The sequence below is a fragment of the Sciurus carolinensis genome, chromosome 5 (genome assembly GCF_902686445.1).
Source record: "Sciurus carolinensis chromosome 5, mSciCar1.2, whole genome shotgun sequence".
NCBI classification, from domain to species: domain Eukaryota; kingdom Metazoa; phylum Chordata; class Mammalia; order Rodentia; family Sciuridae; genus Sciurus; species Sciurus carolinensis.
In genome coordinates, this window is record NC_062217.1 from 13,349,102 (window position 1) to 13,374,762 (window position 25,661).

The 25,661-nt window shown below is 39.4% G+C and overlaps 1 protein-coding gene across 1 annotated transcript in view; it reads right to left on the bottom strand.

Moving 5' to 3' along the window:
* Window positions 1-17,291: 17,291 nt before the first annotated feature.
* Window positions 17,292-25,661, bottom strand: part of Rap2a (RAP2A, member of RAS oncogene family) — a 37,094-nt gene continuing 28,724 nt past the window's right edge. The window contains exon 2 of the mRNA XM_047554440.1: window positions 17,292-20,512. Within this exon, the coding sequence (XP_047410396.1) occupies window positions 20,275-20,512 (238 nt within the window). The 3' untranslated portion in view covers window positions 17,292-20,274. The remainder of the gene's footprint in view (window positions 20,513-25,661) is intronic.

A 25,661-nucleotide genomic window follows, 5' to 3' on the forward strand; every position in this document is an offset into this window, starting at 1 on the left:
AAATTTGGCGTCAACTACAAATTCACATACCAAGAAGTTCAACCAAATCCTGCACAAAAATCACGAAGGTGACTATAATAAGGCACATAATTATTGAATTACATTAAACCAGTTAAAAAGAGAAAAATCTAAAGAAGGCAGAGGAAAAAAAGGTGTTAAGTATTACTGTGGCTTAAATATGGTTTGTCCCCTCCAAAAGTCATGTTGAAATTGAATTCTTACTATGAATATTAAGAGGTGAGCCCAGGTAAAACTTCAAGAGGTGATTAGGGATCTGCCTTCATGAGCAGATTAATCCATTGGTATAATTAATGAATCAAAGGGTGAGTGGGTTAATAGGTTATCTGGAGATTGTGTCTGCTCTAAAAGCCTATTTTGCTTCAGTCTCTCAAAGGCTCCCCTGTCTCTCACCATATGATATTCTGTGCTGCCTTGCAAGCAAGAAAATCAACACAAGACATACTCCCTCAACCTTAGACAAGAACCATGAGCCAAGATAAACCTCTTTATTTCTTTAAAGTGTTCAGACTATGATATTGTTATTAGCAACAGAAAACAGTACCAAGTACAGAAGAATACATGTAAGAATTTCAGTAGATATCTCATCAGAAATAATGTAAGTAAGAAGACAATGGAACATCTGGGGGAAATATCGTCAATCTAGAATAATTTATGTAGTGACAATGTCATTTGTTTTAAAATATTTATTTTTTAAGCATACAAAAGCTGAAAAAATATATACTCTGCAGTCCTGCATTATAAGAATGTTAAAGGAAGTCCTTCAAGTGGAAGAAAAATGATACCAGAGGGAAATATGGATCTATACCAGGAATCTGGAGCATCAGTAGCAACTATATGAATAAGTATAAAAACCTCAAAAGTTACCAGTAAAAAATAATAGCAGTGTACTATGGATTTATAATGATGACAAAATAATAAAAAATAAAGTGAATGACAATGTTTGCAGAAAGGCGGGGAGTAGAGAGAGGAACTAGGATAAAATATTACGCTATCCCTGAATAGAGCCAAAGCAAGGGAGGCTTTTCCCTTGGCCACACAATTTAAGGGTAAATCTCAGTGACAAATACTAATTTGACACAGTACTTAAAATTAGTATAAAAACCTATGATGGGCTGAATATATAACTCTTATTTGAAAAACATTATACAGTCATATTGGAGCTTGAAGCAGAGGGACAAAATCAGTATAGCAGTCCCCTCTTAACTGTGAGTGACATTCCAAGGTCCCAGTGAATAACAGAGAACTGCAGAAAGTATCAAACCCTACATACACTCTATTTTTCCCTGTGCATACATATATACCTATGACAAAGTTGAATTATAAGTTGGCACAATAATAGATTTCAACAACAATAAGATAGAACAATTGTAATCATATGCTCTGATCATAAATTGCCAGCATCACTACTCTTGTCCTTTGGGACCATTATAAAATAAAATTACAGTTGATTGAACACACGCCTTATGATATTTTCCCAGCTGACATGGTAACTACAGAATGCTACTCAACGATCAAAAGGCAGGTAGCATATGTAGTATGGATTCAGTAGACAAAGGGATGATTCATGTCCTGGGCTGAACCTAGCAGTGCAGCTTATGTTAATGTACAAGAGGTGTCATATCAGCGAATAGTGGCCCTGTATGTGCTACCCTGTGCCCAAACAACCTTTCATGAATTAGGAACAGGTAATGTCCCCAGTGGAATTCTGACAGATGAACAATATATGTTTACCATCCACGTTAAGAATTTGGCTCTTAGAATGTATGATAGAGAAACTTTGAAGAGTCATTAGCATGAATAAACTTGTATTTTTGAATGAGCATCCTGTTTTCCCAGTCTGACTTTCTCCTCTCTCTCTCTCTTCTCTCTCTCTCTCTCTCTCTGTCTCTTTCTGTCTATATATCTGGATATATTTCACTTGTGTCAAACATTTCACTGTACTCTTTTCACTCTAACAAGAAGAATATACTTATGTTTTGATTGACAAAAAGACAAAATGACAAGAGAAGAAGGAATTAAGGAAGGGGGCATTTGATGGGAGTATACTGGGAAGTCTGCCAGGCAATCTAGTTGTTGTCCAGAGAATGGGTTTAAGAGGGTAGGACTGGAGGTGAGATAGGAGGTTGTGGGCGTAACCCAGGGGGGATGCTGGCCTGCCCAGCCCTCTCCCCTGTCCACTTGGGAAAACTCTACACACCTTTCTGAGCTTAATTGCAAAGGCAGTTCTCCAAAGTATTCTTGGTTCCTAAGCTGAATTTATTGTTCTAAAATTCAATATAATGATTTCTCTCACTATACCATGCTTATTGGCACACATTTTCTTCAGTTACACACTGAGATCTGGAGAACAGAGGGTATATTCTGCTTAGTCTTTATGTACAAAGAACCTAACAAAGTCTTTGCATAGTCAATGCCAAATCAATGGTTTATAGACAAAAGGATGGATGGATGGATGGATGGATTGGGATGATATAGTTTGAGATAAGGAAAGAGCTTAAGGTATTTCCTAAATTCTCAGGGTAGATAACTAGGAAGATTCTTCCACTACCAATTAAAGTGGAAGGTGTAAGAAATGCAAGATTTTGGTGGAAAGCAGTTGGCTCATTTGGGCTGAGAAGCCTTGGTGGCTCTATGGAACATCTATGAGTTTGGGATGGTTGTAACGTGGGTTTCAGTACCTCTTTGATAAAACTGAGGGTTTGGATAAGGTGATCTCCAGTTTTCCTTCAAGTTCTATGATACTAAGTATAATACTTAAGGATAAATAAGAGTACAACTTATCAAGATTTGACATTGACTTTAAAAGGTGAGAATGCTCTAGATGCTCAAGAAAACAACAGGGTATTTTTTGGTTTTCTGATACCTTCCTCCACTTTCCAAAGTGATTCATAACATTTGAATGAAAGTGATTTCAACTAGACTCATGATTGGCAGATAATTCTCGTTTCTGGAAGTTATTCTTTTCATCTCTGCTGTTGAATTCTAAAAGAAGTTGGGAGTGGCTTCAGGGACCAGGACAGGTCACAAGGGGCAGGTGGCTAATTGGCATCTACCACTGACTAGGATGAACAAGATGGCCTCTCAGATCTCTTTCAGTCCTTAGATGCTCTGCTCTTGGTCTCCCTTCTTCCACTGAGCCAGTATTTTCATGTCCAGGCTTAAGAGTTTGCAAACCCTACAACTCTTTCTGCCAAATCCAAATGCTTCTCTTCCCACTCTTAGCAACCTTGGACCAAAATACACACCCACCTGCCAAAAGTCAATATTCTAGCTCCTCCTCTATCAAGATTGTCTCTGTGTCCAGAGCTGAAAGGTCAGGAAGATCAGTGCAAACTGTACTGTACTTTTCTTGTTGATTCTCCTTCTCAAAATTAAACTCTTTACAGACTCATGAATATTTCATTTGCATTGCGTATTTCTTTTTCCTCTTGGGTTCTCACTTGAGTTGCTTTTTTACCTTTTTAAATGGTTTAAAGACAATGGATGTGTATATACAACACATTTTGCTGTGTTCTATTTCTTTTCCCAACCCTGGAGATTTTTAATTTCAAAAAGTTGATGTGTGTGTGCACTTTTAACACAAATACCCACAAATAAAAATACACACAAATAAAAATACCACAGTATTTAATCTTTATTCACTTTTCCAGACAATTGCTTTAAATAGAATAGTTTTATATATTTGAGTCCTCCATGGGCTCAGAAAAATCTGACCCAATTTGTTTCACACAATATAGGAGATTCCCAATGTATTATAATTTATCTTTTTTCAATAGCTATAATTATAATAATTTGTCACAAACTCCTATTTTGAAATGACACAGAAATTCATAATAACAAGGGCTTGTAAACACCAGGTTTTGCAAATGATGCTTCAATAGGCAACTCTGTAAAATCTTGAGCTAATATTTTAATCTACAGAGATTTGGATATAATTTATGATTTGCAATGTATAAATACGTTTCAGATGAAGTGCCTTTTTATTAGGTTTTAGCAATTTGGGAATGGAGAAGCTGTCTTTGGCATTTATGGTAATATCAGTGAGTCAGAATATTCAGTTTACCATAAAATTCAATTTCTAACCATCCTAGCTATAGAGGTAGAAAGAAGCAGAGCAGGGCAGGATGGCCTGAGGAATCCATTAAGCTTCTCTGTAGTACCCAGACCAGCAGAGGCCAATCTAAAAAATCTAGCTCCAAACACACTCTCTGGTTCTTTTAGTTCAATTTTACCACTTGGTTTTGCTAGCTCTGTTCTAGACTCAGTTTTTCTGTGTTGCTATAGATTGAATTGCTCTCTCTTTTCAAAACAACACGTTTTTCAAATTACACAGTATGTTTTACTTTTTGGTTTAAAATGTTGTCCTTTAAATTTAGTTTTCTGGAGAAAAGTCTGGATTTTCCAATTCTAGTCACAGGCATGTCAGGAATAATCTTAAAACAACTCAGAACTGTCACTATTTTGTAGCTGAGGTAACAGCTTGGCAGGGGTAAAATAATTTGACAATACACAGTGAGGGAGAAAACTGCAATTTCCACCAAGATTTGCATGTCCCAAGGGCCATGTTTGTTTCCACAATAATACAGGAAATTATTACACATGCATAGTTACTCTATAATTTTCATTAAAGAGTCTCCATGAATAAGAATCCAAATAACTGTGACACTCAATTATTTTTTAATTTGAATTTCTTTTTTAGGAGAAATATAAAAAATGACAAAAGAGTTACACTGCTTCTAGCAATTAAAAGTAAACATTTATATCCATGATTCCAGAGATTATCCTGTCATTTCCCTAAAAACACATTAGTTCTATTAGTCTATTCTTTAATATTATAAATACTATAGAATAATTAATATTTTCAAAGACAACCCTAAGTCTTTTAAATAACCCAAATCGATGCCAAAAAAATTAGTGAAGATAACTAAATTACATTAAAGCAGGAAGTAGACATACATTTTATTTCAAAAAAATGTTTAGATATATTTTTAAAATGCTTGGTTTTTAGCAGTCTGTTTGAGATATGTTATTTTAAAGTAACATGTTTTCTACTATAAAATAAGAAATATCTTATTGTAGAATATTTGGATAATACAGGAAAGCATAAAAAAATTCAATAATCCAGAAATAATATATTTTCTTTTGATCATATATAAATATCCCTATGGCTTTAATTTATAAAATTTGGATTTTATAGTATATACATTATGTATTCTTTTCTAAGCATTTTACTATGTTACTTATAATTATTTGCATAAATATCTATAGTCTAAAATACTCTCATGGATAGATCATGTTTTACTTCATGGCTTCCCTGTTGAACATTTGCGTTGTCATACAGCAATTAACACATTTAGTCCTATCTGGTTTTTCCTTGTGTTCTATTCCTAGAAATAGAATTACTTCGATAAGTGATAGAAACATGTTTGAAGCTCTTGACAGGAATTGATGAATTTTCTCTAGTAATTTCCAGCATTTTTCGCCCCAGGTCACCTCCATACACCATGCCCAGCAGGGTCTTATTGCACAAATGAATAATATGACTTCATTGTAAATTATTTGCTTTATCAGTTTCCAAAAAAATGCCCCTCTTTTGGCCTATGGAGCTCATTTTTCTAAAGGTTCTATTGTCTAAAAGGCAATAGGAACACAGGGCAGGTTGTGCTTCAGGATGGCCTGATCTCTCTTAGTTCTAATCACAACTTGATGACATAAGAGTTAGTCATTTTCTAAATGAAGAAATTGTCTTAGAAAAAGTTTAACCCCCTGTCCAAGACAGGAGTTGGTATAGAATCAGCTGGATCTGACTCTAACAATTGACTAACATTTCATTTATTTCCTTATTTTTCATTTGAATTATTTTAGTTTTTTCAGACATATAAGATCAGACACCCAAGACCCCCTCACATTTCTTTATGTCATTGAAATGATTTGATCTCATCTCTCAATTTATTTCCCAGCTGAACTAATGATTTTTTAATTCCATAAAAATTGGTGTTTTGATTGATGTTGCATTCAATTCAAGAAAACCAGCATCTTGATAACATTGGGTCTCCCAACAACATGATGTGAAGATGTCCCTTAGCTATCCTATTTAGCTTTCAACACAGCTTCTTCACCTTTCTTGTTAAGGTTCATATTTATCTACTTATTTGTTTCCTTTTTGTTTTTCAATAATGAGTGGATAGTTTTTAAAACTACCTTTTAACTGACTATTATTAGCACTGATTTGTGTATATTTATTTGGGTTTCTTTTTAGTTATACTAGTTTTCTAACAACTTTCTTAGGCTTTCCATATAATTATGTATTTAGCTACAATATTTACAAAATTTTTTACTATGTCTTATCTCTATTTTGTTCTTTTTCTTGTTTTATTGAATTGGGTAAAACTCCAAGAATATTGACAGCATGGTAATCATACGGAACATTTCTTTGTATTCTTTACCATACTGGGATAATCTCTAGTATTTTGCCATTAAGTTTGTGTGTGTGTGCATGTGTGTGTGTGTGTGTGTGTGTGTGTGTGTACTATGATAACCACAGGAATAAAGTAATCAGTGGAAATTCCACCTTGGCTTTGTCACTTTGTCAGTTTTCAGTATTGTCATGAGCAATTTAATGGGGAATTAGAAAGAAGTATATAGTCCCTCAAAGTTACAGCTATTGTAACTCTGAAATTGAACACATAAATTTTAAAAAGATTTTCAACAAATGGTGCAATATATTATTGCCCAATTAACTTTAAAACTCACTTCATTTCCCTAAGCATCTCAGTCTTCTGAGATAAGATTATAATTGGCTTTTCCTAATTAGATTTATCCCACACTCCATTATTTTCCATTATACTTGCTATTTCCACCTCCCACTAGAATTTATAGCGTTCCTGACCAGGACTGGAGAAAGTCAAACTTGGAGTTAATAAGGAACATACTCCTGAGCCAAGTGCACCACCCCTTTACCTTGTCCTGGAACCTGTTGATTGCTACTGTGGAAGAGGAGGCCTTGCCTCTGACCTCGTGTCCTGCACATTTGCTCTCTGGGCATAGTAACCACATGCTTAAACCTAGCCACAGGACTACAAGGAGCTGGGAGTTCCTGAGGATAAAAATATAGGAGCTGAGAGTGGTAGATATACGCCATTATATAGTTATCAAAACCCATGGAAGGGGCAATGCCAGGAGTGAACTCTAATGTAAGATACGGACTTTGGGTGACGAGGACATCCACTGTGGGCTGGCTGGCTGTAGCAAATGTCTTGTCCTGTGCAGGATGCAGACAGTGGGGGAGTCACAGGTGTAGGGCAGGGGCATAGGAAAACTCTGTACTCCAGCTCGTGATTTTTTGGTGACTCTAAATTGCTCTGCAAAGCTAGGTTGACTTAACGTCCATACAGCATTAGGCTCCCAAATACTGCCCTGCTTTCAGCCCCAGAGAGTCCTAGGACTTGTCTCTGCTTCTGTTGAATTAGTCCAGCACCTTCCCATGTGACATCTGTGTGTCATTGTTTAGGACCTTACCTGCTATGGGTCTAATTTCTCAGAACTGCTCTCTGCTCCCTAATCTGGCCCCCTCCTTCCCGTTTCTTTTATTGACTTGTATCCCAGCTCACCTGCCCTGCCATGAGAGACCTAGGGGTGCTGGATGTAAAGTAACTGAGTCCTTCCTTCATTCTCTGCATTGTAAAAAGTTCAATTACCATAATTGATATAATCACTGGGCTGAATCAGAAAAAACCTGGAATGCTCTGGAGAGACTATTTCAAACTCTGCTCCTTGACAGAAAAGCCAGCAAATCATTTTATGGACATTGAGCATCAATAAGGACAGTTTAATGAAAAAACAGGTGACGGATCATAGGATTAACAACAGTAGAGTCCCCCTGTGTAGTTCATGGTATCATTTGCTGTGTCACACAGGGTGTCCTTTGGGGCATCCAGAGGAACACCTACTTCAAATCTCCAGAATTCTGTATTTTTATCTAAAGAACACCATCTATAGCATAGTTTTGTTTTCCTCTCAGCTTTGACTCAGAACCAAATATGAAGCGCTCAGTTTTCAAAAATCAAGGCCATTTGATGTGCTTTGTGAATAACTTTAAGCCTGGTTTTTTTTTTCCACTTTATTTTTCCACTATCTTGCCTTTGCCCTTATTTGCAAAATTCGGGAGGATGAGAATTTGGGTTTCTTTCTGAGTCAGTCAATTTACATGGAATGAATTTTTGCAAGTTCCACGTGTTCCCTCACAAGATATTGGAACATTAGATTTCTTTTTAGATGGCATTTCAGGTCTCAGCATGAGTGTCTCTGGTTTTGCAACTTTTCATTGGTCAGTCGAGGCATGTGCTGCCTTCCTCTGTCATTTGAATCATACCTGGATCATACAAACTCGGGAAATGCAACACTAATGCAAACATTAGTTTAACTCAAATGTAATTGGGAATATGTTCAGAAAACCACATCTTACAATGAATTCACAAGGCAGGTGAAAATAACCTTGGTTACTAATTATATTATTTTTCTATACTATTCTTATTTGCATTATTTTTTTCTTTTTCCCATTGGAGTATATTCTGAAATATGTTCCTCTTCATAATACAGCACGTGAATCAGCTGGAATTGTTTTGCACACTTTTCTTGTTCTGTTCTAATGTGATCATGGAATCATGGACCCTCGCCAGTGAATCTTTGATGCTCAGGCTGCCTTTGGTTTTACTGTCCTCCTGTATCTGTGGTTAATGTTGGGTTAATTGCAGCACATAATTTACCAGATGGTGACAGTAGGCGTGTGCCCCATAATTTTTTATTCAGATTTTTAACAGTGTCTTGTCAATAATAATGCTTTATATTTGTTGAACAAATGGTTGTGAGAATTAAATAATGGGTGAAGAATAAGGCAAATCAGGTTCAAGCTTGAAAATGGGCTCTGGTCAGGCTGTGGAAGGGAGAGGAATTCCAAGGTGGGCCAGTCAGAATCCACGTTAGGAAACATCCGTTTAGAGAACTTGGATTTCCCTCCATAGAAGAGTTGCCAGGATGCAGTTTAAGGCTTTTATCATTCCTGGGAACAACTGTTACTTAAAACTGAATCCCCCGTGAGGGTCTCTGTCGAGCTGGCCCACAGGATTCCAGGCACCTGAACTGCATCCCTGTGCCAAGGGATCTTCCTTATTTTCCAAAGAAAGGGGACTGGAAAAGAACCAATGGCAGGGGACGAAAAGCCAGGAGTTCAACAGCCACGCTCCACCCCACATGTGCAGGATGGCTCCATTAGTCATAAGTAGACGCCATAATTGGGGTCCCTTGCTCAGATTTGAATTTCAGGATTGCAACAGTTTAACTGAACACAGCTTCCTTCTAAGCCCAGGGCCACTTAGGAAGATGCTGGTGGTATCTCCTTAAGGCAAGCTCAAGAGGCAGATGAGTTCTTAGTTCCTATTGTTTCCGAACAAATAAAGTTGAATAGGTCTGATGCAAACATATTTTTATTAGAATGTGGGGTTTTTTAATAGAATTTTCTGTCATGATGAAAATGGACTCTATCTGTGCTGTCCAATACCTAGCCACTGCCACGGCCACAAAGCTCTTGAAAATGTAGCTAGTGGGAGTTGAAATTTGGCTAGTGCTACTGAATAACCATATTTTAATGTCATTTTATTTAATATAAATAACTACATGTGATGTGGCCAATGGCTGCCATATTGAGCAGAGCCATTTAATGACTCAAGAAAACTACAGATGATAAAGAAAGTAGTTCTATATAGAAAGAATCCATAACAATGAAGCAAACAATGCCTTTTATATTAATGGTTTTGAGAACTGACAGCAGCTAAGTTTGCATGTTCTCCTGATAGAAAGTTGCAGCACAGCTTCTAAACTCATCAATAGAACCAGAAATTTCTTTAAGGCATGAAACTATGAAACTTGGAGGAAATCCCTGCCTCCCAAATTTCCTAAGGTTAGAGTGTTTCCATGGCAATGGAGACTTTAACCAAATGTAATTAAAAGCAACTGAATAGGGTATCTATATCATTCCTTCGAGACATTTTACCTTTAATTATATTTTTCAAAGCCCCTGGTGTACTAATATGTCAGACAATATTTGTTCAGGACTGAGGTTGACCAGTCATTGTAAGAAGAAAGAAAAGAGAACGCTATCATTTTAAAGGAACATTAAGAACTTTGCAGATCGAGTGGAACAAGAAGAAAAGATGTATTATTTGGCTATTAGTTGAAATTCCTTCACATAGTGAGAAAATGAGCCATTACTCTCTATTTTCCACTTAGGATCACATTTTCTGCCCGGTCTTGCCCTCTCAGGACTCTCCCCTCAGGTCCCCTCCAAGAAGCCCCTGCCCTGGCTCTCCAGCCCTTCCTGCCTGCTCTTCTCCCTCCCGTCCCCAAGACCATAGAGCCATGGCAGCTTTGAGCGATCCCAATTCAGGAGTCCTGACAGACACTGTGGAACAGTAACAATCATCACAATGGTCATCCTGGTTTAAAGGTAATGCCAAACAATCAATTGGCTTTGTTGAATATATTCGTGGAAAAGATGGTCATTATTTTTAAAAAAATTCATAATGAATACTGCTGGTATGTGTGAATCTAGAGTTTGAGAGCAGTTTCCCCCTGTAATGTTACCTAATTTTTTTTAGTTACAAGTCAAATGTCCCTGGGTGTTAGAGAGAAATGCAGGGGGTTGCTGAAGCCAGCTGCTCAAGTGAGCTAATTCCCCTCCCAGAAAGTCTTCATTGCAAGATATCCAACCAGAGCAACCACCAGATCAAGGTCATTCTCAATGAAGATAGCACTAATGACATGAGTAGCAACTGAGTTTAGGATGCAGAGGAAATCCAGCAGCGTGGGGCTACCAAAGGATCCTAGTGGCAAATGAAGCAGCAGGAAGGAATGAAAGGAGGGAAGGTATGGGGAAGGAAGAGGAAAAGGAAACAGGACTGGTTTCAGGGGACAATCGATGTCTATCTTAAATCTTCACTCAAGATTCCTAGATAAACTCTGCAATTACTTGTTAGAGTTTGCCTTTGTACCCTGGACTTTCTTTAGTTGTTATGGGTCAAAGTCCTGCTCGGTGGGCAGTGGGTATCTCCAGCATCACTTATGTTGCAAGGAAAGCCCTAACTTAACTCAGCAGAAAAGGAGTACAGTATGCAAATTCCTGAAGCAGGGAAAATGGAGAGCCTCACAAATCTGGATGCATTCCCATAGGAGCAGGACCCTGTTTTCTCTGTTCAGAGTTTCTGCACATTATGGAAGTTTATCAATGGGATTATTCTGCGCACGTGAAAGACTGGGGAGGCAGGAAAAGTGTTACGAGGCATTGCTTCCATTGTTCTGTCTTTAAAATACCTCTTTAATCTGATTAGAATAGTTCCTTTTACACCCACATTTTTGTCTTTGAACGCACTGATGTTTTGAAGCATCCGTAACTATGATGTGTGTTTGTCTAATTTCATCCCCGTGTCTACATTCAGGTTAAGAACACCACGTAGGTGACATGGGTGCTTCCCTTTGTGTCAGAGGTGAATTCTGATCCACTGTTGGTGGGCTGGGTGGATCGCTAGGTTCAGCCAGGTCTTGCCACTCTTTCCTTAGCAATTAAGAAGCAGCGTGCTTGCAGAGACATTGGGACCATGTGACTCTTCTTCCTGCCCAGTGGTCTCAGCATTGCTGATCCCTGCCTGAATCATTTTTGCAGAGGATGCTGAAATCATGACTTCTTCATCAGTTCTTTGAAATCTATTAGCTAATATCCTTCGGTAGACGGTTGATCCTCATATTTTAATATATTGTGGATTCTTGGATTCAGATTTTTCTTAACCTCTCTTCTGCTGGACATCTTATCTTTTGTCTTGAGATATATTTACCAAACTGTGAAATAATAATCCTGTGAAATGCTCTGAGGAGCAAAGAATTCTATGAATTTTGGGCATGTAATGGATCTACCATCTCTCTTGAAGTTACATAATCCATGTGAGGCCATCGAAGACTCCAAAAACCTGTTTGACTTTGCTTAACCAGGTGTGTCTAAAATTTATTTGACCATGGAATCTTTTTTCTGATTCAACACAGACTTAGTATTTGATGAAAAACATGTGGGGAAATTCTGGCCAAGAGCTAAACCTGTCAATTAAATTATTTCAACAATAATATAAAACAAGGACTACTTAAGGATGACAGGTATATCACTGTTAAACAAATTCTATATGATTAAACTAATTATTCTACCACTATTCTACTCACAAGGTCAACTCAGCACACCACTGGGGCTAGGAACAATCCTAAAGTAGGTAAGATTTCTTAAAAGGAACACAAAAGAACTAACAATCAAAGAAAATATGGATACTTTGATTTCACTAAAATTAAGGACTTGTTTTTATCAGAATGCACCAATAGGAGCAGGAAAAGGCAAACTTCAGTCTAGGATGGTATTTTTACAGACATGCCTCCAGAAAATTTAAATAACACCTTCAAATATACAAGAAAAAGATCAAATAAATCTTTCTGAGTTTTTAAACTCAACTAAGAGGGCAAAAACAAGAACAGGTGCTTCACAAAAGGGGATAACCAATAAGTACCAAGCAGATGAATGTCAATGACCTTAGAAAAACACAGAGTAAAACCCACAGCACACCACTAGACGCCATCGGAATGACCACCAGGCCTGGCGGCGCTGGGTGAGGATGGGAGGCGGGGCTGCCCAGAGGCACCAGCTGGAGCGCCCTCTAAAGGCGACTGTTGGCCCGGCTCCTTGAGAGCGCTGGAGATCACTGATCCTTCAGAGATCGACAGAGGGAGGAAGAGTACAAGGACTTGCCATCTGGGCCCAACTCAGGGTAATTCTGAGGGGCCATCCTAGCTCCCCCGCCCCCACTGCCAGGTTGTCACTGGCCCTACCGTGGCTTAGCTTCTCCATCTGCCCAATCTCCTTCCTACCGCGCTCCCCAGAGTCAATCTCAAAGCTCTGTAATAAAGACTCTCCACACCACAGGACTGGAATGCTCACATATCTTGGAGGGTGGTAACCACCACTCAGAGAAAACTATCCACGTCTACCAAAACCCAACAAGCATGCCGACTCAGAAATCTCACTCCTGATATGGACCTAGAAGAGAGCTTTGTCTTCACCAAATGTAACATATGAGACTGTTCACAGCAGCTTTGTTCCTACTGGTCCCAACTGGAAACAACTCAAATGTCAATCAACTGTAGGTTCCCCCCTCCCTCCCTGCCCTTTCACCTCCCTCTTGAGACCAGAGGGGCAGTTCTCAGGCTTACTCCTGATCCAGATCAGCTGGACAGGGTTTCCATAGCATGGGTCGAAGGTCAAATGCCTAACTGCAGCATTTTCCAAATTTTGTTTCACGGTACACCACTGTGTCTTATCTGAAGATGGCATCCTGAGATCAGGTTAGTTTTGGAAGATCCATAGGATTTGGATCTTTTTCAAGATGTGAGATGTACTACTATACAGGGTTTCCCAGGTTGACTTGATTCTAGAATTGTTTTTTTTTTGCAAAACATCTCACGGCATAAGGCCTCTTCAGTGAACACTTGGGATAATAACCAAAGAGATAAACAGTGTCCATTGGCAGGAACATCTTGTTTGCAGATCTTCCCCTGAACACTAGTGGCATTCACAGATCCTGAGTCATGGCTGTTTTACTTTCTCACCACATGGATGTGACTAACAAGACTTGATACATTAATCCTCAGGTGGCTTTTGTTCACACTTTATTTCACGTCTTACCTAGTCCTACTCAGATTTTGTGACTTTGCAAAAATTCCATTGTTCCATTAGTAGCATTTAATTTCTTGGGGTTAGTTTTCCACCAAACAATAGTTCATTTAAATTGCTCTAAACATCTGTGAATCACTCACCCCTTCTTTGTAGGCGTGTGTTATAAAGCTTTCTGATCCTGACAGTTTTGAACTAAAAATCTCACTGAAATCTACTGACGTCTAATATTTAACTGTAGACATGGATCTAGCATTCTTCTGGAACGCAGGGTCTCACATAGATTCCTTCGCCTTCTTCAGTTTTGCTGCTGTTCCCAAATTGGCTAGGGACCTGCACCCTCCCTCGAAGATCCTATTAGCCTAAATTCTTCCTTAGGAAGTAGACAGTAGCCCAACCCACCACAAGACACCTCAGGCTCTCAGGATGGACAGCTCAGGCTGGGACTCCGCTGTGGGCCTTGGAAAGAAAGGGAGGCCAGTAGCAGACTTTCTGCAGGTTGTGCCTAGGGCTCTGGCTCAGCCTGGGTACTGGGGTTGTGGCATGTATAATGAGGAGAGGTACAGCCATTTCTTGCCAGTAGGCTAAATTTCTATCTGCCTGGAAGGGAAAAGGAGAGGCAGAGAGACAAGACGAGGCTGTTTTTGCTGTCAGGGACTGCATGTGCCCACGTCTGCTGCCAGGGTGGAGGCAGGGGTAACCCTCCACAGACGACGCGGGATGAGCCAGAAAGAGCAGATTCCCTCTGCTCAGAGAACTGACAGTGGGGAAGGGGAATTCAGAAACTTGGATCTGCACCTCACCTTCGCTGTGTCCACAGCTGTGTCACCTCTGGATTTCAGTACTCCCAGTCAGTTTCTCCTGTGTAAGAGCAGTCCTCCTGTCCCGCATCCCAGCTGTGTGCATCTGCACCTGTGTACGCCCCTGTGCGCAGAAACATGCTGAGGGTGATTTGCATCCAATTTCAAGGTGGGTGCTCTGGGGATTTGGAAGTGGGATCAGTTTTTCCCTTTCTTCTTTGTACTTTTCACTAACACTGTCTTTTTAAAGAAATAAAATATGGTCATTCTAAAATTATAAACGTAACACTGCAATCTTTGGTATGTCTTTGAAGTGAGAGGGTCTTAGAAAATCCCCATCAACCAAACCAAGCATCATTGTTTCAATTCCTTTCTCCTAATCCACTGATGCCAAATAGTCTCTTCGTATTTTTTGTATTTAATTTTTCACTAGACTGTCTCTACCTTTTCCTCTGCTAACCATGTCTAGGAGAAGTCCTTAGACAGTGAAACAAACTATTTGTTCTAAAAAAACATAGAAAAAAATAATACATCACCATATCTAGAAGACAGGCAAAACTCTTAAAACCTAATACTTCGTGTGTGTGCAGGTGAAAAAAACCCTTTAGATAACACTGAGAAATGTGAAACCAGCTTGAACTAACGGTGCACTAGGCATCATCAGTATCTACGTGGCAATACAGCTACTTTAATTAAGAAATGAAGTCAAGAGCCTCTGCTTCACAGGTCCTGGAAGTCAGCTAGGCTCCTAACTGGGTGATGCTCCATTCTGTCCACTATTTAAATTTCCATTCATGGAACTTTCACTAACTGTAAATGTACAACTTTTCTGGGGGCGGGGTAATGTTACCAGGAATTGAACTCAGGGACACTCAACCACTGAGGCTCATCCCCAGCCCTATTTTGCATTTTGTCTATAGACAAGGTTTCACTGAGTTGCTTAACGCCTCACTTTTGGGGAGGCTGGCTTTGAACTTGTGATCCTCCTGCCTCAGCCTCCTGAGCTGCTAGGATTATAGGTGTGTACCACCGTGCCTGGCTAAGTGCGCTACTTGAGAGAATTTCAAAATATTATTTTTCAAACTGAGCACAGAGGTACATGCCTATGATCCCAGAGACTTGGGAGGTTGAGGTAGGAGGATCACCAGTTTGAGGCCAGTCTGGGTAACTTAGTGAGAGCCTGCCTCAAAATAAAATGAAAAGGGCTGGGGATGTAACTCAGTGGTACAGTGCCCCTGGGTTTAATCTCCAGCACTGAAAACAAAAAAACAAAGTACTATTTTTCAGCCTCGAAGACATTCTCCCAGTTAAAATCAGAATTTGGTAAGTTTAAAATACTATTCTTTGATAGTTATAAATACTTTATGAAAACTTCAAATGAGATTATGAAGCTAAACAGCAGATACTGATTACTAAAATATAGGCACATTTTCCTTTAAATCTGAGATTCTGCCTACAGTGCCTCCGTTATATTCATTCAGATTATTCTTATATTCTGGAACAATGAAGCTTCTCAACTGGTGGAATGTTGCCAGGGCATTTGACGGAGTCTGAAGGCAACATAACCAAAAGGCATCATTTAAATTGGCTGAGGGAATGAATGGGAGCCTTACTGCAGCAGCTGAGGGCCGCATACAATTAACATCTGTCCACATTCACAGGGCCCATATAGAACAGGGGCCTCTAGGCCCCCAGGGCCAGCAGCCTCAGCTTCCAGCCTCCCAGACCCAACAACCTGTTACAGCCTCAAGTTCTCAAGTTGTCCCTAGAACATTGAAAAGTTCTGGTGATGTAGACAGGATCATAAAGCAACTGCTAGTTAATGTTAATTATCGAGAAAAATTCTGTTAAACTTAGCATCAGGCTTCAAAATAATCAGCTTCAAAATAATGTTTAAAATGACTGATTTTAAAATATTTCTCCTGTTACTTTTTCGAGGTTATAGAAATGGCCAACCAACCTCTCCTGTTATGTTATTTGATGAATTCTCAACTTAATTCAAATCCTTCTGTAAGAAGAGTACTAAATTCATTACATGACAACATGTAGTTGTTTCTGTATGAAATAAATACATTTCACTCATGAGTGTGTACAAAACAAAAAACAAAACCCAGAGTTTCATTAAATAAATTTATTTGTTAAAATAATTTAACTCCAAATACAACTGTTGAATTTGCATTGAGTTATAACTACGATTCATGTTTTAATTGAAATGTCAAGGTTTAACAACTGACATTGTTACAAAACAATAAACTGTTGTTCAATTTTAAATGGTCAGTTGTATTAGAGTTGAACAATTAACTGTGAACTATATCTCTGGGAAACCCCAAATCAATAATGACAAGTCTGTTTTCAAAACCTACTGCAGTCATTCTTGAAACCCTGATCAAGATTTAATAGATGCACAATGACAAGTTAAAAAAAGAACAAAGAAAAAGACCCCCATAGTCTTTAACATCTGATTGGCTAAAGAGACAATTAAAGCTTAACCAGCGCTAACACAGGACTACTGATAAGAACCAAACCGAAAAACAAACAAAAACCGACAGTAACAAACAAAACAAAAACACTTTCACATTCAGATACTGACAACATTCACACTGGAAAATCCACCCTTGGAAACAAATACCAGACATCCTTAGGCAACATTCTTTTATAAAAAAAAAAAAAAATATATATATATATATATATGCATATATATATACACACACATATATATACGCATATATATACATGCATATATATATATCAGTAGTTTTACCACAGAAAAATGATGGCAACTGCAGAAGTTCAGTCCTAATCTACAAACCGAAGGAGAAAATCATCAAAGCACCTTTCAATAGTTGAAGGGAAGATTTCATGTAATACTTCTGATCAGAAGCTGGCTTGTTTCGTGTCAGCTGAACAAAATGAAAGGCATCAGTTACCATCATTATCACAGCTTAAAGGAACCCAAAAGTTGCAACATTAAAAGAAAAGGAATTTAAGAAAAAACACTGCCTTTGTATCAAAGTCAAAAACAAAACAAAAGAAAACTTTATCACAAGAGCTAAAGAAAAAGTGGGTCTTTGGATCAAACCATAATATTTTTAAGGCATGTTAGAAAAACTTCCACTTAAGTAGTTGCTAGTCTGATCAGGGCATAAAATAAATAGTGACCCAAAGTCACCAACTTTCCTTTGAAGCCACTATTATTATTTTCATGTGCCAACAAGTGTGTCTTCTGTTCTTGAGCTTTTCACTCCCATCTCAGCGAACACTCACTCAAGCCGAGCCAGATTCATGCCAGATGGAGGCTGACAGGGTACCACTGGGGCTCCCGCTCAGGGACGTTGTGATGCTTTGTCACGACCAGGGAGGGAAGCATGGAAACACTGGCCAGGGAGCTGAATCGGCTTTCCGTGACTCAGAGATCCTTACAGTAAAAGCCCACCTGTCTGACAATCCCTTCTCAGGAAACCCTGAATCTTCATCTTTCCACCTTACATTTTGCCAGACGGCTCATTTTCTCACCAATTTTTCACATCTGCACAGCAATCCATGACAGAAAATGTGCAATCTGTACAGTTGATTCTAATATGCAATCTTAGGTATCACAAATTGCTATGAATTATGGAATTCTAAGAAAACGATCATTCTGAGAAGTTAGAGGCTTCAAAACTCAACCAACTCACTAATAAATATTTCTACCTCAGTAGATAAGCCATACTTGTTGAATCTTTGATTTCTCTATGTGTTTGAGTTAAATCAATTTTTACACAGTGAAATTTATTTCAAGAAAATTGGTTAAAACTTCTTGCCCTATAAACAAGGTGCTTCATAATTGGAGGTTATAAAAAATTATACTGAACAATGTAAATATTCACAATTCAAAGATTCTCTAACAACCACAGCCTGGTTTTACCCACATTATTTCTTCAGTTTTCTCATCTATGAAAAATACTATCAACCTTTATTTCTAACCTGTAAGCTTAATGCCAGTTACTAAACACTTGGGGGTTACCCACGATTTCAATGATGTATAAAATCATTTCAAAGAAAAAAATGTCTTCAATACACTATCTTCTGCAGTATAGATTCTCAGTATAGGCAATTATCTCCGACTTGTGCCAAATTCTTAGGAACGATAAACACACATGCACACACAAACACACACTCTTCCCTCAGTTACACACATAAGACCAGAGGTTACTTGCACAAGACTGCGAAACCAAGAAAATGTGGGGTGGCAAGTGTATTGCAGGCTCAGTGACATTGCAGTTCTGAAGGCCAAATTCATCTCCAGAGGGCGGCTCGAGGCCATCTCTTCAGCATTCCTGACTCCGAAGGGAGGTGAGAACCCTTCTACACTTGATTGTAAAACTTCGGAATAGGTTTTTCCTGTGCCATTACTCATGCAAATGATAAATACTTCACGGCTATGAAAACCAAAAATTCAGAGCTGGAGCACCTTTTCAAAACAAAATATTCACTCTAGCTTTATTTGCCACTTCAGTAATCAGGGCAAAACTGTTGTAAGAAAACTTTTATAGAATTCTCCAGGCAAATTAAAGATAAAAGGCTTTTTTGTCCCTAACCTTCCACTCTATAATTTATGTTCTACTTTTAAGACCAAATTATTTCACATGGTTATTCAATTTTTTAAATGCCTGCAATAAAGCTCTGCTACAGCAAACTGGATTTCCAGAGCAGGTTAGCCAAGGTCACGTCATAACCAGAGCCCTTAAAGGCAAGGAGCAATTGCTGCTTTAACAAATGTAAAAATGCCAGACATCTGTGCTGTCCTGTGCGGGTTCTGCGAACGGGGACATGTGGATGCAACATGGCTTCATTTTCCTCACGTGGTGGTGCTAGTCATCTACCGAGTGCGGCTGTTAGTAAGGCTAGGCATCTCTCCATCTCAGCTGCCTCCTTCTTGTTCAGGAGATTAAGACCATCCCTGCTCGGGTCATGGAGGGTGGGTTGGGAGTTTTCATTCTGATCCAACCCTTGTGACAGCCTCCATTTCCATGGCCAAGCAGGGGACTGAACAGATTCTAGAGCCAGACTGGATTTCCACACAACCTTGTTCTGACTTTTGTTCTATCAAGGATTGATGCACGAGTTAGTTCCATGTCATGAATTAGGGTAACATCTACAATTAGGCATCAACTTTGAAAGACAGAAACGTGTCACTGAGCAAAGGCTCCCTGCAGTGCTGTGGGCAGGCCGGCTATTCTTATTTGATGGAATACGCTGGTTAGAAACTATCCCAATTCCTGAAATTCAGTACTCTCATAGGAAAATATTTCTCCTTTACTTAATTTTTTTAAAGAAGACAAAATATTGTAATTGTTAGTGGTCATAGGAATTCTTCTGGTTTCTCCCTCATAATTATTTTAAATTTATACAACAGGTGCTTCTGTCAACTCAGCGACAATGCCGTCATCGCTTTCGAATGAAATCACCCTGTAGATGGATGGGCTATGCCTTCAAGTTGCAGATGCACAAAAGGAACTGAGGACAATGGCGAAAACTGTAGGGACTGAACCCAAATGTACTCAGAGACATCGACTGCCAATCACTGCTCATCTGTGAATAAGAGCTGCAGTGCGCTGGAGATTCGCGCCACGCATTCTGCCAACTCTGCAAGGGAGCAGACGAGGCTTCTAGCGCCTACGATGCCGGGCAAATCCTGTCCAGGACGGCCAGAGTTGGATGCTATTGTATGTTACAGGCAGAACAGCACGGATCATCTTTGTCAGGCTGAGCAGCATAGTTCATCTGCCTCACGATTTCTGCAAAGAGTTCGTCCACCATTGTTTTACTCTTGGCAGAAGTCTCCATGAAGGGGCAGCCCCACTCTTCTGCAAGGGCTCGGCCTTCATTGGAGGACACTTCTCGCTCACTCTCCAGGTCCACTTTGTTCCCAACCAAGATGACTGGCACTTTCTCATACCTACGAAATGAACAAAACACACACACATTGTAGCAGTTAGCAGGAAGTCAGACAGGTAAAATGAATTTTCTCTTGTCCCCTATATTCCACCATGGTCTCTTCAGCTGCATGAAAAATTATTTGCACCACTTGGTTTGACACCTACCTAAGCGCGTTCTTGTTTTTGTTTTTTAATGGCAAGGGGGAAACTTAGATATATTGAAGGGTTTTTTTGTTATTGTTATTGTTTTTTACTTACATCAAAAATACATGATTTTTAAAAGCCACAGTAATACAGGGGAATGAGAGGCAACAGGATGAGACGTTTGTGTTAAAATTTAAAATACATTTCAGTTCCCAAATGACCAAGTACTGAGGTGAGCAAAGTCACACTGCTGGGAAGATGACCATGAAACTCAGGAAGACAGAGGAATTTGACTTCTCAGGTGCAAATGTAGAAGAGGGGCAGGAGCCTCCAGGGCTCAGAATCGAGACCCCGTGATGGTCCTTACCACATCTTGCCTTCACCCTAGCTCAGAGTGAATTTTTTTTCTTGATTTAAATTTCAAATAAATTACGTTAAAGAAGGGGAAAGATGGTATGGCTTAGTCACAACTGTTGTTTACTTTCTACCACAGCATCACAATAATGAAATTACAACAGAAAGGAAACATGACCCTAAAAAATCTGATCGTACTATCTGCCAAGACGATAGGAGCCTGATTCCCATTCCAAACAGGAAGAGTCCAGGTCTCCCTAAGGGCATTTTGAAGATGCTCTCAGAATACATCATAAATGAGTTTTTCAAAATGATGTTTTTAATTAATCAATTAAACATCCTTTAAAAATCAATTTACCTTTCCAGATATACTTGGAAAATTATTCTCAGAGTCTCAGACTCACTCCTCTTAGATCAATTTAAAATTTTTCTATCCTAAGAGATGCTTACTCAAAATTTCAGTGATCATGTAATAATTAGCTTTAGTGAGTAAACAATTTATGATTGTTAGCATTTTACTATATTCTGTAAGTGTACAAAACCAATCATGTTTTAAAAAAAAAAAAACTCAATGGAAATCATTAGGATGAAAGCCACCAAATATGACGATATCCCATCTCTTTATAAAACTGTTACAGAACAGCTACTTGAAAGAGAAACAATCAAGAGTCTTTTTAGACTGATAAGGATTAAACATTTCCATCGTTAGTCTTATTTGATGTTCCGTCTCCTTCCTTTTTAACTAGAGTAGGTGTCTCTGAGTAAACATCTTTGGAAAAAGCTAAATTGATAAAGCTGGTGATAATAAAAGAACAACAACAAAAAAAAAAACGGTCCTAGATTATTTGGAAACATAAAGGCGATTCTCTCTGTAACGGGTGCTCCAGGTGTCAGTGTGGACACGCCTGGTGCTGGCCCGCAGTCATTCACTATGCTTGGTCTAAGAAATGTAGATAATATAGTTTCACAAGACCACGTTTTCACCTTAAAGGTCATTTCAAAAGCTGTGTGTGTATGTGCATTTTGTAATTTTAGTATAAATCAGACAGAGAGAGAGTGTGTGTACATGTATGTTCCTGCATCTCTGATTTATAGAGGAAGAGCAAAACTGCACACAGGTGATACCAAATGTGACCGACCACAGCTTATCTGTCAGAAGAAACCACCTCATAGTCAAGACTTTACTGAGGCAGGTTTTGCCAGTTTTCATCATTCAGGAAACTGAAGAGGCAGATAGTTACTGTTTGCTACAATACTTGCGCGATGTCATCATCCTATCAAGACGGTTCTCTACTCGCTCTAACTTGCAAAGCCAAACATATTCCCAGTGGAATCTCACTTTTCTCTTTGGCACTAGATCAGACTAAGAATGGCCTCAAAAAGAGGGCATTCTGCAGGCAGTGTGCCATGGAGCAATTTAAAACACAACAACAGCTTAAAAATGAGTAGGAGTAACATCAAGGGTAAATCTAGAATTTGGATATTATCATTTTGCAAGAAATAGATCTGGACAACTCCAATTTCTATCAAAGGACTCTAAGAATTTAGTCTACCAACTGTACCTTGTGGTTTCTGGTCATGATCATGCTTAGAGCTCTGAACATGTGACACAAGGACATTCAGCATCCTCAAGGGCTCTTACATACAAACGATCATGTGGTCCTCCTGGAGGCTGGGAGGACAAACGCAGAGAGACTGAAGCTGTGCTGCAAAGCACCACCCATGGGCTCCTCCTCGAATAAGCTCTCTGACCTGTGCGGCAGGGAAGAGGGGGCAGCCACAGCCAGCCTCGCCCGGCAGCCAGATTCTAACCTGTTTTACTTGCAGAGATGTAACTGCATTTCCTTTTCCTGTGGAGGCTCACACACCACAGCATGCTTGACTACACTTTGCTTGCCAGTGAAGTGACTTATAAGCATTAATACAAGTAAGGAAAATGTCGCTGGTTGGATTTAAGTTAAAAACTAATTTCAATCTCTGTTAATAATTAATACAAAGGAAGGAGATATCACTTTCTATTACAGTGAAAACACAATACTGTAAGGAGTACTTCTGAGTTGAAATGAAGTATTGGACCATGTTTTATACTGAAAAGAGGAAATATTTCTCATACTTTTAGTTATAAAGCACAGGACTTATTAGAATATACAGATTTCAAAACTTACAAAAACATCAAATTACTAAGTTGTATGATATACTGTTTAAACCAAGAATTTGAGTAAACTTTACCAACAGTCTTATTCTCAAAAGGACCACCACACCTTTGCAAACAGGTACACATAATAACATTTAATAATGTAGATAAGAACCCAACTATTCTATCGCTGACTTACAGTGGTCTTTTCTAAAATCAAGATGCTAAAGACACTATAAAAATGCAGATTAATATCCTCAGAAGATTTTTTAGAACTGATTACAATCTTTAGGGGAAAAATTATGTAGATTTCAGAATACCAGATGGTGATAAATTTTGTCTTTCTGTTAACATTAAAATTTGGGACAGCAGAAAATATTTTAAACTATGATTTGGAGGCTCTGCTTCCAGCCCTGCCAATGAGAGGTGGCAAGACTAAGCAAATCATTTCCTCAACATATTCTGTATCACATTTCTTCATCAGTAAAAAAGGAAGGAGAATATATGTTCCCACTTAACACACAAGGTCACTATAAAGGTCAAATGGGATGATACAGAAAAAACTAGATAAATGCAGGCTGGTGTTTCTTTGCCTTCATTACCCCACTGATGTGAGGTCACAGCTTGAGAAATGACAAAGGGTTAGGAAGCCAGCAAAACTGATAAAAGGTAGTAAAGCTCCTAAGGAGGAGCCAAGAAAGCCAGGGAACTGGGATGTGGCAGAACTAGGCAAGAGAGATGGAGTTCAAAGCGATCTGAAGTTGGCCCACCCCTTCCCTCTCACATGCTGGGCATTATGGTAAGGAGGAAAAAGAAAAGCAGAGAGGCCTTCTCAAAACACTGGGAACTTGAAAGAGACAATACTTATACTTATGGGATGGGGACTCAGAGGCTCTGGGTTGGAGGTAAGATCTGGAAGAACCTCGATCCTCCCTAAGAAAGATGGGTGAGAAGAGGCAAAGCCCCGTGTTGACAGAGCAGAGGAAACTGGTGTTGCTCTCTGCTCTGCAGCAATATGGTGTTTTCTTAAAACCCCCAAATAAGACCAGGACTTCAGTCGCAGAATGTCTCTAGCTAGTGCTATGAGTTTAGATTAACTTAATCTCTTGGTGCCTCAGTGTCTTACAGTCTAAAATGAGCTGGACTAGATATTTTCCAAGATGGGCTGAAACTCTGAAGTTAAAAATCACTACAGACATGGGGGCCACACCCACAATCGACACCTATCGTTTACCAGCTTAATGGCTGAGTGCTGGGCCCTGTTCTAAGAACAACACCCAACAAGCTGATGTTTAGAAAAGATAAAAAAGTGCACAGGAGCGAAGCCAATATGCAGGGGGAAGCTCATGAGCTCTCATGGGACCAAAGCACCCAGCAGCATTTTCAATTCTACCTGTAAAGCAGCTGCTGCCAGTGCACCCTGACTCACAGTTGGGAGTCAAAGATCCACCAGGACCTACGCAGCCATGATCTGCTGGCAATGTCCTAGCACAACTATGCAAGATGTTTTTAATTAAGTGAGTACCAATGGCTATGTTGAAAACTGCCTGATATGACATATGTAACTGGCAGCAAACACTCCGTGAATCATATACTTATTCATCTCTTCAACACACATCTATTTGCTAAGAGACTACTATGTCACATATCCATCTGCTAAGAGCCCACTATGTGCTAACACTATTGTCCCCCCTTACAACAAGTAAAGAGCAAAGATCTCTGCCTGACAGTGACTGCAGTTCAGCAGAGAACACAGACACCAACAAAGAACCTAAGTAAATTATCGGTTTACTAGACGGTAAAAGGAAAAGAAAACAAATGCAGATCAGGGAGCATGTTGGGGGCACAGGCCCCACTCGAATGTGGCATGCGAATTAAGAAATGAAGGCTGTAAGAAGTAGGCACCAGGGAGAACGCTCCACGTGGGATGAGGACCAGACCCTGTGTGGCTGGTGGCGTGCCTGGGGGTTCAGAAAGCGCAGCAGGCCTGTGAGAGGGACGGGAGGACCCCGCCCACCGCGGGCAGGACTCCTGTGGTGGAGGCAGTGTGTTAATAGAGGCTAAAAAGCACTGAGGAACTGGGTGCCAAGAGTGGCCTCAGAAGACAAACAGGACATTGAGGACAGGGCCCGCTCTTAATATTTAGGAAGACGAGGCACTTAGCAGTGATGACAGTTATTTGCATTTCATATTCTATTTTCATTAACAGGTTTGTGGGTTTTTTATATTTCCCCCCTTTTCTAAATTATCTGGCAATGAAACTGAAAATGTACAGTTCCCAAACTACTCACATCGATGTCTTACTGATAACCTGACCCTGAGCAGGGCCCACCTCGACCACATCTTAAGCATCAGCAGGTGTCTCAACAACAGCAGTGTCCTTAGTGGTGCCCTCAAGAGCAAGACCAGGGTCAGACAGTGGCTGACCAAATCATGAACAAATTATTTTGTTCATGGTCTGTGGACAAACACTTGTCTTACTGACATGAATCTCATACTGTTTATTGTATTCATAAGCATGAATAAATAAAGCTAGT